This window comes from Periplaneta americana, chromosome 9 (assembly GCF_040183065.1).
Source record: "Periplaneta americana isolate PAMFEO1 chromosome 9, P.americana_PAMFEO1_priV1, whole genome shotgun sequence".
Taxonomy (NCBI): Eukaryota; Metazoa; Arthropoda; class Insecta; order Blattodea; family Blattidae; genus Periplaneta; species Periplaneta americana.
The window spans coordinates 154746258-154761518 of NC_091125.1; the positions used below are offsets into that span (position 1 = coordinate 154746258).

Sequence of the window (15261 nt, forward strand, 5' to 3'; positions counted from 1 at the left end):
CACTAAATGAACTTCATTATTAATACCCGATATTTCTGTATACAGTAATACCTCTATTCTCCGTGCTAATGAAAGGGATGGACTGAATGGTTAATAGAAAAATCGGATAATCCATACCATAAAAGATTTTCATAAATTAAGTGCATAATACTTTAGCGTACATTTCGTAATTTCCTTCGTGGTCTTGTGTTTAACGTGCTATATAGTGGATCAGGACTTCACTAAAAGTTCGGCTGTGAACGACGGGCTCTTAAGGGCCAAGGGTTGGTGGTTGATTATTGTCTGCGGAAAGATAGGAATAGTATTTCTCCTGTTGTAGATTTACATACTTTATGCACTTTATCCTTGTGTTTTTATTAAATCGCGTACAGTTTCTCTTTTCCCAAATCTGTCATTTTTGTAATGAACACACTAAGTTTTCTTTTGACAACTGCAGAAGACAGTTTGCGTAGAAGTTATACAATACGGCCACTCGAGTAGTAAGGATAAAGAAACAGTTTCTTGGGGTAATTTCTTTGAAAGTGGGTAGTGCCTATCTTACAAATAGACTAACTATTTCTGTTGCCGACAGCAAAGCATTCTTATTACATATTGTGATACTTGTAAGGGTAAAGGCTTGTAATAACCCTCTGTAGAAAAACTACGCATAAACATAACGTTCAAATTTTTATCTCCAGGAAAAAAAGGAAGAAAAAAGAAAAAGGAGTTAGAAAAAAGTCGGTTAATAGGGTGGCGGTTAATCGGGGTTCTACTGTATTGTGAGATGAATCTTAATGACGAGATGAACTATCCTTAAAGAGTATGTTATTAGAACCAAAACGATAATTTCATATGGCATCTGAGAAGTAAAAAACAAAATTACTTTTAACAAAAGTACTTCTGCGAGAAATGAAAGAAGTGACATGGTAGCAAAAAAACAAAATAATGTTCTGGAATATTATTCTGGGAACTTCACATTGTTCGAATGATGTAATTAAGGATTACGTCATATCTCAATTTTTCACTTCTAACTCTACGAAAACGAATAATCTAAATAAAAATAAAATGTCTGCTCACTGTAACAATGTGCCAGGCAAGAGGTAAAATGATGGTCTTATTTGCTGTTGTGTAGCCTGGGCCAACTGAGAGCCAGCAGCACTCATTCCACAACGGAGGAACCGCAGCCGCTTTGTCCCTGATGCATCATGGAGGTCTGCCACTTCTACCCCACTTCAATGCCGGCTTGGGTGCAGACATGACCACAGCTGATGGAGTCAAAATGGAAGCGCCGAGTTGGGAAGGGGGGCGCTTAGGCATAGCAGATATTCAAGAAAAACAACAAGTAAGCTATATGCTAACGATTGAATTAAAACTACAGTAAAACTTCATTTATACGTTTTTATGGGAGGGTCTGAAGAAAAACGTGGAACTGAAATTACATTTAATAACATCTGGAACTGCTTGCTCCCTAAGAAATAAACCATGCCCTCAAATTGTTATGATTGTTCAAATTTGTTCATTTACATCATATGTTACGGAATGTTTCATCTTTCTAAAGCATTAGCTTCTTCATTAAAGAACATTATATTGTTGGAGGCAAGCATGGGCACTGGGCAGGTTCGAATTTCCACGAATTTCAAAGTGGGTTACATCTCAATGAACGTAAGCTTGTATTTTAGCATTCTTACATTTACATGGCGAATTTAATTTCTAGTAAAATTGATTTAGAATGTATAAATGATATTTCATATTTCCCGTGATTTAATATACGATCGTATAAGTGTAAAAAGTGGATAAACAAATAAAATGTATAACGGAAATAAATTAACGTGAAAAGTATAGAAATTTTGCTGGAAGCTCAGGAAAAAAAAAACGAATTATCATCATCCAATTCAAGCAGTAGACCTAGTGATCTGTTGCGGTCTCAATGGTCTTATGCCATCTTTTTAATGGTCTTCCAACAGATTATTGTCTAGAAGAGCAGTAACGTAAAATTTCTGTATTTCGTTTTCTAGCCTTTTTGTCATGAATTTCATTTCGTTGAACATCTTTTTTTGTCAAAGTCCAGGCTTCTGATCCATAGACTAAAGTAGGTCGTGCTAAAATGTTGTACATCTTTAATCTTGTATGTTTATGTACTGAATTAGATTTGAAAACTGAATTGATAATGCCGATAACTTTTACAAAATTAGTTATTTTAGAATCGATATTTTTTTCTTTTTCACATGAAAGACGGTACCCTAAATAGTTAAATGTGTTCACTTGTTATGGAATTCTGTTTTCAATACAGATTTTACTTCTTATTGGATATTTACCTTCAAATGCCATAACTTTTGACTTTTCTACAGAAATGGTTATATTATAGTCTTTTGCAACCGTGTTTAATGAATATATTGACTTTTGGAGATCTTCTGAAGTGGCCAAAAAAAAAAACCTGGTCGTCTGCAAAGAGGATTGTATTTATTTTGGTCCGTCTGTTTATAGGAACATAGCCTCTGTTTGTTTTTTTGGAAATGCCATTTACATGTCATAGAGTTCATTTAGATTATAAAAAGCAGAGGCGATTGGACTTACCTGGCGATAGTCTTGTGAACTCTTAAGGGGAAATTCAACTACAGTAAAAAAAAAAAAAAAAAAAAAAAAAAGATTAAGTGTGAAAAATGCAAAATGTATAAAAGAAGTTTTACTTATACAGATGTAGATAATTTGTTTTATATTCTGAAGTGCAGTAACATGTACAGCTTGATTCAACGATCTTGGCCCTTGTCCTTGGTTGTTTGGCTAGTGAGTGAGCTGTGTGTTACGTCATAAGAAATAAATTTAATAATAAATGTGCTTAGGAGGGGAAGAGGGAAGAGGAAGAATGAAAATAATATCTATCCTCATAGCTGAGGAACACTCATGTCAAGAAAATATAAGTCATCATGACATTGTTTAGTCAACAGACGTAGTGGTTAGTAATGGGACGTGTGGAAGAATATTGTGTTTTTTGCAACATAATGAGAAGGAAGTGTTAGGTGTTACGACTGTACGACCTGACCTGTGCGACCCAGCCCACGAGTAGTGACGAGTAACTCACTCTTAGTCTAGCTACTTACTTTTTGCAAGGGCCAAAATCTCTTAATCAAGCTGTATGTAAACTGAGACAGTTATGTCATGAGTTTTTCGAATTATCAGGATTTTTGGTCATACAGATCAATCATTCAGATTGGTTGAAAATTGTAAAAGTTAGAAAACTCACTAGTGTTCTCCCTTAAAAGAAAATGTTTATACTTAAAAGTATTCACAGATGATCGCTCGATTGAATCTCAATTTGGCTACATTTTGACATTCGACTAAGACCATTTGGCGGCCGGGTAGCTCAGTTGGTAGAGCAGCTGGCTACGGACTGGAAGGTCCGGGGTTCGATCCCAGGTGGTGACAGGATTTTTTTCAGAATGGCCCCGGGGTTCACTCAGCTTCCTATAAAATTGAGTACCGGGTCTTTCCCGGGGGTAAAAGGCGGTCAGAGCGTGGTGCCGACCACACCACCTCATTCTAGTGCCGAGGTCATGGAAAGCATGGGGCTCTACCTCCATGCCCCCCATGGCATGATACGGGGATACCTTTATCTTTTACAGATCATGTTGGGTTTCCCCATTTTCCATCTGAGAAAGAAATGTGTTAATTGAATGTACTTACGAGGTTACGATATAACAAAACACTGGATTTGTTCCCAGTACTGGTAATTCAGTTGTAAGTTTTGTGTAACTTGCTGGAATAATAGTTTGAAGAACAGCGTAGTAATTTTTGTAATTACTTGTTGCAGGGCTGGACCACCAAGTGGAGCCACTAAACCTCGATGGAATTAGCAGAAGAATTGTGCAGATGTGGAGATAGTAACTCTTCTAAGTATCTACTTTTTTTTTATTAAAATATGTCCATCTGTAGCTAAGAAATATGCTTTGGTCTTTTCATCTAGTGTTTGGGATACAAACCTTTGGTAGCTGTGTTAGAATTTCCTTCCTGCCGTCTATAGAGTTTATTTGGTTTCTAGGTACGATGATCACTACTCTTCATTTCTCCCCACTCTGATTTTTCTGCTGTTGGCAGCGAGCCACTTACTAGTTGAGATGCATAATACTATAAGCAAGTCTGCTTGTTCCTGGTCATTGAGCTTGTGTTGTATCGCTGTGTAACCGACTGGCCGACTCGACTATGAATCCTCTCCCTTGTTAATGATAGATGACGACGTGGTTGGTGGCCTGCACGAATAAGAGGGCCACTTGTTTCTCCAGTGTGGCGATAACTTAGCGCCAAGACATGTCAAAAAATGTAGCAATTAATATTTACATGATTCGGTGTACATAACTATTTTGGAACCAGGAAGTATTGTAGCTCCTCCTTTGAAAATAAGTTCTTTGCATGTTTCATCCTTGGTTTGATAATTGCTTTGTAGTTTAAAAGAATAAATGATCGTATAAATTTAATTGCAGTGACATATATTTTTTTGTAGTCAAGTGTTCTGATGGAGTTAAGCTTTGTGTTTCTGTCAGTCCTCAGTTTTCTAAGACGTTCCAAGGATTAAAAATATATAAAAAAAAAAACAGTACAGTCGAAGTCTTAGCTTGGACAGAAGTGACACGATATAGAACCATTATTATATCATAGTAGTTTTTGCTGCGTGTAGGTTTGGCTGATCTTGAAGCCGGGGTTATGGCGGGATTTGTTCAAGTGTTCATAACTTATAGTGATTTTGGGACATTTTATGTTCTCCATATTTTGAATTGATTATATTATTACGTATAAGTATCAGAGAGAAGACAAAACGGAAGAAGATGGACAGAATCTTTACCTATTACTGATACAGGAAGGAGACAGTTCACTAACATTTCTTGCCTTTGTGTTTTGTTAATCTCATTTGATGGGGTGTGTTTCGCCCCCATTTCTCTGTGGTCGGCAGAGTAGCGCCAACATTTTGCTAGGAGGAGTATCATGCTACGATACTGTATCTTCTGTGGGCTGAGAGGCATAATATGGTCCTTCAAAGTTATTGCCTTATCTGCACAAGTAGCACTTGGAGGGACTGCTGTTGCCAGTCCTGGCGATGTAGGGATATTCAGTAAAGGAATCTGTAATATTGCTTGTACATGAAGACTTAAAATATATCTTTATGCACTGTGAACGTTTTGTGTTGAGTCTCAGTGGCGGCTTCTCTATTACTAACAAAGGGTGACCAGATTTTCATCATGCTGTACTTCCATTGCAAACCTGAAGGAACTCTGCAAGTTCTATAACTATTTATTGCAATTTAAATTTTTTAAACAAGAAACAGGGGGTTTTGATTTTAACAAGAAGCAATGTTTCTAATATTCTTAATATATTGTTGTCTGAGACATGAATAGGAAGTGGTAATTGCTATAGTCGCGACGCTGTTATTCCCGGCGTGACTCCTCCTCTTTGCTTACATCTTAGGAAGTCAAGGCTCTATAAAGTCTAGGTAGGTAGTATCGTTCGCCATTTTTGTTCTTTCGTTGCCGAGCTATCAGACGAGGGATCTATTTGCCACACCGTTAAACATTATCATGTCGTAGCTCCTGTGATAATAAATCAAACGCACTGTAATTCAGCAAATAATTGAGCGGCAAATAACGTCCTCATGTGCTTTCTGCGAACGCCAACGAAAGAGCCAAAATGGCGGGCGATTATATATTAAGTATTTATCCAGCCTTAGGAAATGCTTTACATCTTCATCAGCGAATCACAAGACGCACATGTTTAAATGTAGCCGACCTGCAATGTGATTGGCTGCCGGAAATTAGAGCGACGGGACTATAGCTTTTGAATTGTGTGACTCCATGTAAAGATGCAGTCAGGGCCGCCCATAGGAATTGTGGCCCTCCCGCCTGATCATTATTTTAATTGAAATTCTATAATTTAAATACCAGTACAGTACTAAGACAAAAAGCTAAGAAGATTTGGACGGGCCAGTTCAAAAGGGAAACAATCAAATTTACAGTTTTGAGACAACTATGTTTTAAAGTTTCATGTTGCTGTGAAAAATCCAAGGATCATTGAAATTCAGGATCGTTTTTGCAAAACTTGCTAATTGCAAAATTTGCAAAATTGAGAGTTTGATGGATTCGTTAACATAAGGCAGGCCTCTACATGATGTTCAAAGTGTCTTAGTAAAATTGGGTTATTTCTCTTCATTGTAGTGTGTCAAAGTGTGATCGTTTTTTCAAAACTTCCTTTCTGCTATAAGTGAGAGATACAGCAAAACTTGCTTACTATATGTTTTGTCTCTCCTGTAAAATTTAGTTTTTTCAGTTAGCAAGTTTTGCAAAAACGGTCCTCAATTGCTCCAAATTCTGTTAATAAGATTTCATATTTACTTTAAGTTTCAATTAGACTGGTGTTAATTGGATTTTTACAGCAACATGAAACTTTAAAATGCAGTTATCTCAAAACTTCACATTTTGAGTTCTTCCCTTTTAAACTGGCCCTTCGATTTTATTACAATGTTTGGCAATCTTGTTTGTTGCAGGCATACTTTGGTGAAAATATTTAAACAGCCTTACTAATAAACCGTGTATAGTTTTTATACTAGACTTATGCAGAGTTGAGACAGAAAACTTTACTAATAAACCATGCAGAAGCGATGGACGTATAAACAGCCTGTAACTATACAATGGGAATTGCTTTGCAGTAGTTATATACACGAAACCCCTTGTTTAAGCATTGTATATAGAGAAAAAATGGCCGCCCCTCTAACAGCTGTTCGTATCGACTGTCATTTTATGATGATGGTTGCCTAGTAACCAAAGAAGAACAAACCAAAGAGCACAGAATAATTAGAATAATATTGCTGTAGCTTGTACTCTTTGACCAAAATATAGTATGGTAATCGATTAGAGCCAGTTGTACTATCGATACTTAACACGCCACACTAGAGCGCTCTACCGGATGCAATAGAGAACCTCAGATATTCTATTATCTTTCGTAACGAAGTAATGACGAAACTATGACGTAGCTGTGTAACAGTTATACTGTTATACGCGACGTATGCAGTGATTATTAGTAAGGAATTTACACACGACGTATAAATGAGCTACTCATTGTATAAGACAGTTAAATATCTGTATATAGAGTTTTTATTAGTAAGACCGAAAATGTATTAAAGAAAAATTGATATGCAGATTTAACTAAATCATTGTAGCGTAGTCTAATTAATTGTTGTACAGTACCTAACTGAAACATCAGATTTATAGATCTTGAGAAGTAAGCTACTTCATTCTTAACCCTTCAATAATGGTCTACTTCGTGAAACTTGTTGAAATCATAATTACTATTTCAATAATATGTGATTAATATAATTCTTCTTTCGTGTAAAAAAAATAACTTTGCTAATATTTTGTGTCTTCCTCTCTCTAAAAATATCTAAAAATCGACCTGGGCCCTCCTGGTGCCTGCCCCCTCTATGTGCGGCCCTGATGCAGTCCATTGTTTTACACAGGAACCATGCTTATTGACTGAGAAGCTGAGAATTGCTGTTTTCCCAGAAATACAAAATTAACACTCACTTTTCATAATTTAAATTTGACTGATGGCGAGCTTATGTGAGGGCAGCAATGAACCTCGGGGTTCCTTAAAAGCCATAAGTAAGTAAGTAAGGAATTGCTGGTAATGAGACCATGGACATGCTTGCAAAAAAAAAAAAAAAAAAAAAAAAGCTGCAGTATAATTAAAAACAGAAACAAATTTAACACAAGAAAGACATATCTATATATATAAAATTTGAACTGGTAATGGAAATTGCGGGACAACGGCTGAACGGATTTTAATAAATGACCCCTCATTTTGAAGCTTGAAACCCAAAGTTTTTCAGAAAAATAGTAGTTTTCAGTGAAATGTCAGTTTTCCTACATAATTTTCCTATTTTCCAAAATCCATCTTTCGTCAGTTTTGAGAACTAATTGCATTTCAAAATAAAACAAAACATACATTACAATAAACAATAAGCTATTACATGAAGGCCATGACCTGCAGGATTGCTGACATATTTAGAGCTCATATTCAATTGGTTATTAAAAGCTTCAAGACTTATTAAAAATAATTTACAGGTCTGATTCTGCAGTGTGTAATTTTCTGAGTACAGCTGTGTATTGGATATTAAAATCTACAAAACTTGAGGTGGTTTGATGACATTATTACCATTAGAAATTTATTATTATTATAGTTAATGCCATGATGTTAATATATAAACTACAAAACTTGCGTAAGATAATAATATTGTTATTAAAATCAAATATTTTTATAGTTATTAATCAAATGGGGTTGGGTCTTTTTCATATATTTAATGGCGGTATGGTGTAGATTCAGTATTGGCTCGAGGAAGTGCAAAAATTACAATTCCTAAGGAAAGACGATATTACTTACCGGTACTGATAAAATAAGAGGCCTAGAAAATTTTGTAGTCTCCAGATCATTTCAGCAAGATCTCTTAGCAGGATAAAATGATTTTGCCCTCTACATGCAGCAGCTATACCAAGATGCTATGTCTATTGTACGAAAGCATAGCAAACCTGACTTTTTATTAACTTTCACCTACAATCCACAATGATCTGAAATAGCTATTGCTTTACTCCCACATGAAAAACCCACTGATCGCCCTGACATTTTTACTTGCGTTTTCGAGTTGAAACTCAAAACCTGAAGGTGGATGGGTTCAAGAAAAAGTATTTGACATTAAAAAAAAAAACATTCAGAGGGAGTATGTTTCATTATTATGGAAGCAAATAACTTTCAACATGTCTGGTATTTTTCATTGAAAATAAATCTGAAAAATGTTTATTTGAACGTCTAAAGAACTTAGTTTGCAACATTTGCTGCACAAGCCACTAGTAATACATATTCTGAAGAAACAAATAACTAGCTTTCATATCCATAAACTATAAATATAAAGACCTAGTCAAACAGGAGCTGCAGAAAAGGCCAAAGACAAAAAATGAAAAATAAAACTAGAAGCCACTCCATACACTTCACGCAGGACACGACTTTATAGGGAGCATTTGTATAAAATAGGAATTCTAGATAACCCAAATTGTCCTCTCAAATTGTGTGATAAACAGGAGGAAATGACAGAAGAACATATTCTAGTCTGTGACATCCTATCAGTGGTCAGTAAATCCGTTCCATTTATTCTGTTATTGGAAATACAACAAACTATAATATAACTCTATTTATAAGCAATATAAAGCATTTATATTTGAAGCAATGCTTAATTCCGGTAGCCTATTTACATAGGTACTTTGTTGATAGTTTCTCGTACACACATTTTTTTGCAGTGCTGTATTACTGTCTGACAATAATAATTCCTCTAGTTTAAAATTACCTTTAATGAAAGCCCACCTTTTATATAATAAGATTCAGAATTTCATTATTATAAATTGGATTTTATAGGTACAAACAGGGCAATATTACACACAACCTCAGAATTCTGCTGGATAACACATTATCATGTTTAGTTTAATTTTTTCTTTCATCATTTCTTTGCAATACATATCAGCTAACACTGACAACTCTGAGGAGATAATTTTTGTATCTAAATTCAGTAGAAGAATGCAGTCACGTTCGATAAGTTGGAATTGAAACTATTTTGTGTGCACACTATGCTGACAAGGGTTTCTATCATTCGTATATGTAATCCTTGAAATGTAAAAAGGGCATACAGAATGGTAACTTGACTTCAAATACAAACTGCGAGGCATTTTGATGCATTACAATTGAAATTATCACGACCACAAACTTAGCAAATATAAAATACAGCAGAAGTAGGTTATCTAATTTGAAGCTTACAGAAATCTGGTCACCCTGAACTAACTGCATATACACAAACGAAGTGATCTCCAGACTTGTAATGTTGATAAAGGAATTAGTCATCGAACATCCCTAAAATTGATAAACCCTCTCCAGATCACTTCAGAACCTCATTCCTGAAGCAGCTATTAACAGACAATGGCCAACTCTCGAGAAGTATTTGCTTTTGCTCACTATTCTCTGTCATGCCGTGTGTGTCCTTGTACCCATGACCCACCTGACATTTTACCTTCAGTTCCAAATAATCACGGAGTTTCACCGAAATCTTACGCCAAAAGGATTTTCAGTTGGATTAGAATGAATTATAAACCCTATCTGAGAACGTAGTTTCTTACAGAAAATTTTATCATGTCTGAACATATCATTATTCTACAAAACCATCGTCCCAATGGCTTGAATCTTTGAAGCCTTTCCGACTAAACCATCTTGTTACTTGTATGAGTCTGTATTAGCTTTTTCTAAGTGACTGACAGGGTTTAAAATTGGAAATTTTTTAAAACTTTTTTTATAAATTAAATATAAGGATTATACCCCTCATTTCTCGAGAAAAACAACTTAATAGACTACAGTGGACTATAATATGTTGTCAGCAAACAGCTGGATACATTAAGAAGATTGATTTGATTTAAATATAACAATTATCTTTCCTCTCTTTTCTGTGCTGTATGCACGCCAATAACTAATATTTATTAGTCCTCTGATACCCCAAGGTTTTTTTTTTTTTTTTTCATAATATTTTTAATTTCATATATTAGTAGGGCTTAAGTATAAATTTTACTAATTCCTTGAATACTTTATGAGGTATAAAAAATTTAACTATGTAGAATATGCACTTAATAGAGTAGTTTTCTAGTCACACAGAAAGAGAGGTAGAATAGTACATTATGCAACGAGCCTGTAATGATAGTAATTAAAACGCGAGGATGTTTATGAAACGAGCGCAAGCGAGTTTCATAATTTTCATATGAGCGTCTTAATTACCATTATAGGCAAGTTTCATACGACTTTTTATGCTCGACCATATTTCTAACTTGAAATTATTCATAAGTATTCATGTTATTCTTATCTGACTGGGGAGCGGAACTGATCTTGTGCAATCTCGTAAATTGTGAGATGTGCGCGAGTTTCATAATTTTCATACGAGCGTCTTAATTACCATTATAGGCAAGTTTCATACGACTTTTTATGCTCGACCATATTTCTAACTTGAAATTATTCATAAGTATTCATGTTATTCTTATCTGACTGGGGAGCGGAACTGATCTTGTGCAATCTCGTAAATTGTGAGATGTGTGCAGTGCGAAAGTATTGATTTTTTCCGGGCAACGAATGTCGACGACCTTGATATAATTTAGAGAGTAAGATAAACGTTAAACTTGATATAACCTTGAAATTGAATTCGACATTGAAAAACGAGATGACAAATTGAATTTATTTGAATATTATTTACAGTTAACGCTAATTATTATAGTAACAACATAACCTTCTGCGACAGTATTGGATTTCCAGCCTGCGTGACGTTTTGCTAGTTGTTTTTCGATTGCATATCCGAGAATAATCGAAAACCTGACTTTAATGACATGCCTATAATGAAACTCCGATTTCAAGTAATGTGCGGCTTAAATAAAAGCAATTTAGTAGCTATCTGCGGTACTAAATACAGTATAAAAATTGAAGTAAATCTTAGAAATTGTTTATTCAATTTTAATTAATTTCGATTTTTTTTATTAGTAATATAAAGTCTTGTCTTTGTTGGGAATGAAAATCGGAATCAGCAAAATTCTTCACCACTTGCGAGGCTTTTCTAATGTTCAATAATTATATGAAAGTTTCGAAGTAGAGTTCAAATTTTAGGATAACTTCATACATACCTTGTGAATGCGTCTACACATCTCAGCCGTCATTCCCTGTCCATTGTAATAATCAGGAAGTTTGAGATCTTGAACCATTCCCTGTTGCTTGCTTCCTTATTTTTTAACAGTTGTATTTTCCTGATCATAGCCCTCAGGAAGGTTCTCTCGTGACATTTAATAATAACTGTAGTTTAATGTTTCTTCCTGACATTAATGAAAGAAATTTTTAATAGTTTCTCTTTAAATATCTTTTATAAAAGCAGATATGAAAAATCGTGTAGTTATTGCACACTTCAGTAATTGTTGGCCATTGTTTGAGGCAGCTTGTGCATGCAAAATGATAACTTTGGGGAGCAAATGTAAATTTTTCTGACGCTGCCAATTTAAGAAAGCCATAATCTCTCCATGGTGCATACCAGCTTTCCACTCTAGTAACTTAGGTTCAAATCTCAGTGGGACCAAGTGGAATTTGTGGTGGATGATGGTGGTAGGTTTTTGCAGGATACTCCCAATTCTCCTACTAGCATTCCAACATTAATAATAGTAATCATAATTATGTGATGCTATATAGTTTGCCTCCCATGATGCAACGACAACCTGTGGTGACAAAAACTACAGCTTCAGCACATCTCTTCTAGATGGGGACATTTAGGTGAAGTCATTTACCTGCTATTGGATAAAAATAAATACTCCATGTTAATGGGATTAATACCTCACTTGTAAAAGAGGAAGTAAGAAAAATTCACGCAAATTGTGTGTCCTTCCTTGGAACGTGAAACACAACAAAAAATTCTGATTGATATCTGGTATACTTCTGTCATACACCGTAAGGCTTACATTTTATGTTATGTACTAGAAGACGTCTGTCAGAGTAATGAGATGGGCTTCATAAACAAGTGACTACATGATTTCTTGATATTCAAGCAAGGCTGGTGGTTCGTCCATACAGGGTGTTTGAGAAATACTTTGACAAACTTTGGGGGATGTTCCTCACACCAAAACAAGAAAAAAAGTTCATATAAACATATGTCCGAAAATACTTAGTTTTTTAGTTATTAATGAAAGAACACAATGAAACATCTGTTAGATATTGTCAGCTTGGAAGCAAGTGTTGCAAATTTAATCAATTCAGAAACTCATATCAAATGTTCAAATGACAAATGACTGTAGTAAACAAGTCTTCTTGGCAACACATAGTTATCTAGGATACAATGGGTGCATCAGCAGACTTGTATCGATAACATCATTTGATTATCTAACAAAATGAATTATTATCGGTTACAAACTTAAGTTAAGTTGTTGGATTGTACCTCGGAACACGTTGAACGTAAATGTTCATTGTTATGAGTTTTTAATTAGTTTTTTAGTTGCAATACTTGCTGCCAAGCTGACAATATCTAACAGATGTTTCATTATGTTCTTTCATTAATAACTACAAAACTAAGGATTTTCGGATATATGTTTATATGAACTTTTTTTCTTGTTTTGTTGTGAGGAACATGCCCCAAAGGTTTGTCAAAGTATTTCTGAAACACCCTGTATATCACCATCTCCTGTCAGCAGGCAGCAATATCGTAATTTCGTACCATTCATAAAATGTGAATAAAAGTACATAAAAATACGATTGCATTTAACACGCATTAAACTTGATTTTGAAGATATTTGAAGGACTGAAGTATATGATCATAATATCAGCTGAAGAATTTTTTTTTATGGAATTCCTATTATATTTTTCAACTTATCATTTAACCTGCATTACAAAACTAAGTGAGAAGTGTACACCACAGAGGCCATGGAAGAAGAAGTCTTCAAAAATTCTACGTTAAGCTGTGAACAATGGTAAGTATTTAAACAACGAATGTATCATGGAATAGATTCGTCTTTTAATCCTTGTAAAATATTGCCATGATTGTTAACATACTGCAGCCGTGGCGAAAATGCGACTCGGGAGCACATTGTGGCTCGCAATGATAGCTGTGCTTTTCTCTTGCCTCCTACCACCCCCAACCCACACCCTCTCACTCACTGGAGTCAAACTCCGTTCCATTTGTATTTGTCTCTGAACTGCGAGTGACGTATCGTCGCAGTGTCTCTCTCGAAACCATGTACCTCTACAAAAACGAAAGTTTCAAGTAGGATGGGAGGACGCATTTTTTTGCTGCCAATATGATGAGAATATTAAATGTATGATTTGTTCACAAGTATTACGAGGAAACAGTTATATAACATAAAACGGAATTATACTACTGTACATGTCACTGATGAAAGATTAAAAGGTTAAGTTTTATTGTTGTTATTATCATCATCATCTCTGTATGTCGATCCTTTTTCAGCAGATGTACGAATAATGCGGTTAGATCTTCAATTTAAACTCACAGATTTACTTACAATGTGATGTTAGAAGAAAGCTAGATGATTGTAAGGACTTGGCAAATGTTGAACTTTTGAAATCTTTGTCAAAAAATAAATATCCGAAGCTTCGTTCTTTCTCTTGCTCCGTTGAAGCCATGTTCGCAGCAACTTACATTTGTGAAAAATTATTTTCAACAATGGAAACAGTAAAAACCAAATTTAGATCACGACTGACAGACAAATACTTTCGTGATCAACTATGACTGGCAGTAAGTGACATAATTCCTGATTTTGAAACTCTGTCGCAGAGACATTCTGAAGACAGTTAATTTTAGGTTGTGATGTGTCCTATGTTTTCTTGTTCATTTCTTTCTTCGTTACATGTACTAAACATTAGTTTATAACCTTATACTGTATAAAATTATATTTAAGTGCTTGACGTAAGGAAAATGAAAATCTGTTAATAAGTGAGACAGTTGCTTCACTTCCCCTTCGGGTGTCCGCCTCCCACTATAGGTGCTATGCACGTTGCAGGTTATACAGTGGTTCGGTGCACGATTACATTTTCGCCATGGCTGACATACTGTCATTAGAAAGATGAAATCTTGGTAAGTTGGATATAATAAGAAAAAAAAAAAACTTATACATAGCCTGTTACTTGGCATGCAGGTTACTTAGAATAGGAAATCTGTCTATGGATTAGTTGTATGGCAGAGACGTATAAGGTTTTTTTTTTTATCTAGTTTCACAAAGAAAGAGGTTTTTTTTAATAAACTTTTATTACATATAAATAGTTTCTTGGTAATAATATAAATGCAAGAGTACACAACTACAGTCCTGAAAGAAATAATTGAGGGGTTGTCTGGAACAACAACTTAACTACAAAATATTGAATTTTTAGATAGCATCAAATATTTTAGATCTGATACAACAGCATAGAACAGAACGATATTCAAGTATTTCTAGAGGGTATTGTATTTGTTGGAGGGAGATGTGTTAAGAATTCAATATATGCTGGAAACAAAAACAACGTAATGTACGTTAAGTTGTTATTCCAAGGAACACCATTACAATAGTAATAACATGTTCATCACTCTTGTGCTCGCTTATTGGCCTGCATTGTGCTGCTCTCTGGAGCATCCAACCCTAAGTTGGAATAGAGATCAAAAACGTGTAATACAGACTTGTAGAAAGAACTTTTTCACAACCTAAAAGTTTT

The 15261-nt window shown here is 34.9% G+C and overlaps 1 protein-coding gene across 4 annotated transcripts in view; it reads left to right on the forward strand.

Moving 5' to 3' along the window:
* The window catches only part of mask (multiple ankyrin repeats single KH domain), a 132760-nt gene extending 127617 nt beyond the window's left edge, over positions 1 to 5143 (forward strand). For all 4 annotated transcript variants that reach the window (XM_069836168.1, XM_069836169.1, XM_069836171.1 and 1 more), the window contains 2 exons: positions 1112 to 1321; positions 3788 to 5143. In XM_069836168.1, the coding sequence (XP_069692269.1) occupies positions 1112 to 1321; positions 3788 to 3814 (237 nt within the window). In that variant the 3' untranslated portion in view covers positions 3815 to 5143. The remainder of the gene's footprint in view (positions 1 to 1111; positions 1322 to 3787) is intronic.
* Positions 5144 to 15261: the final 10118 nt, after the last annotated feature.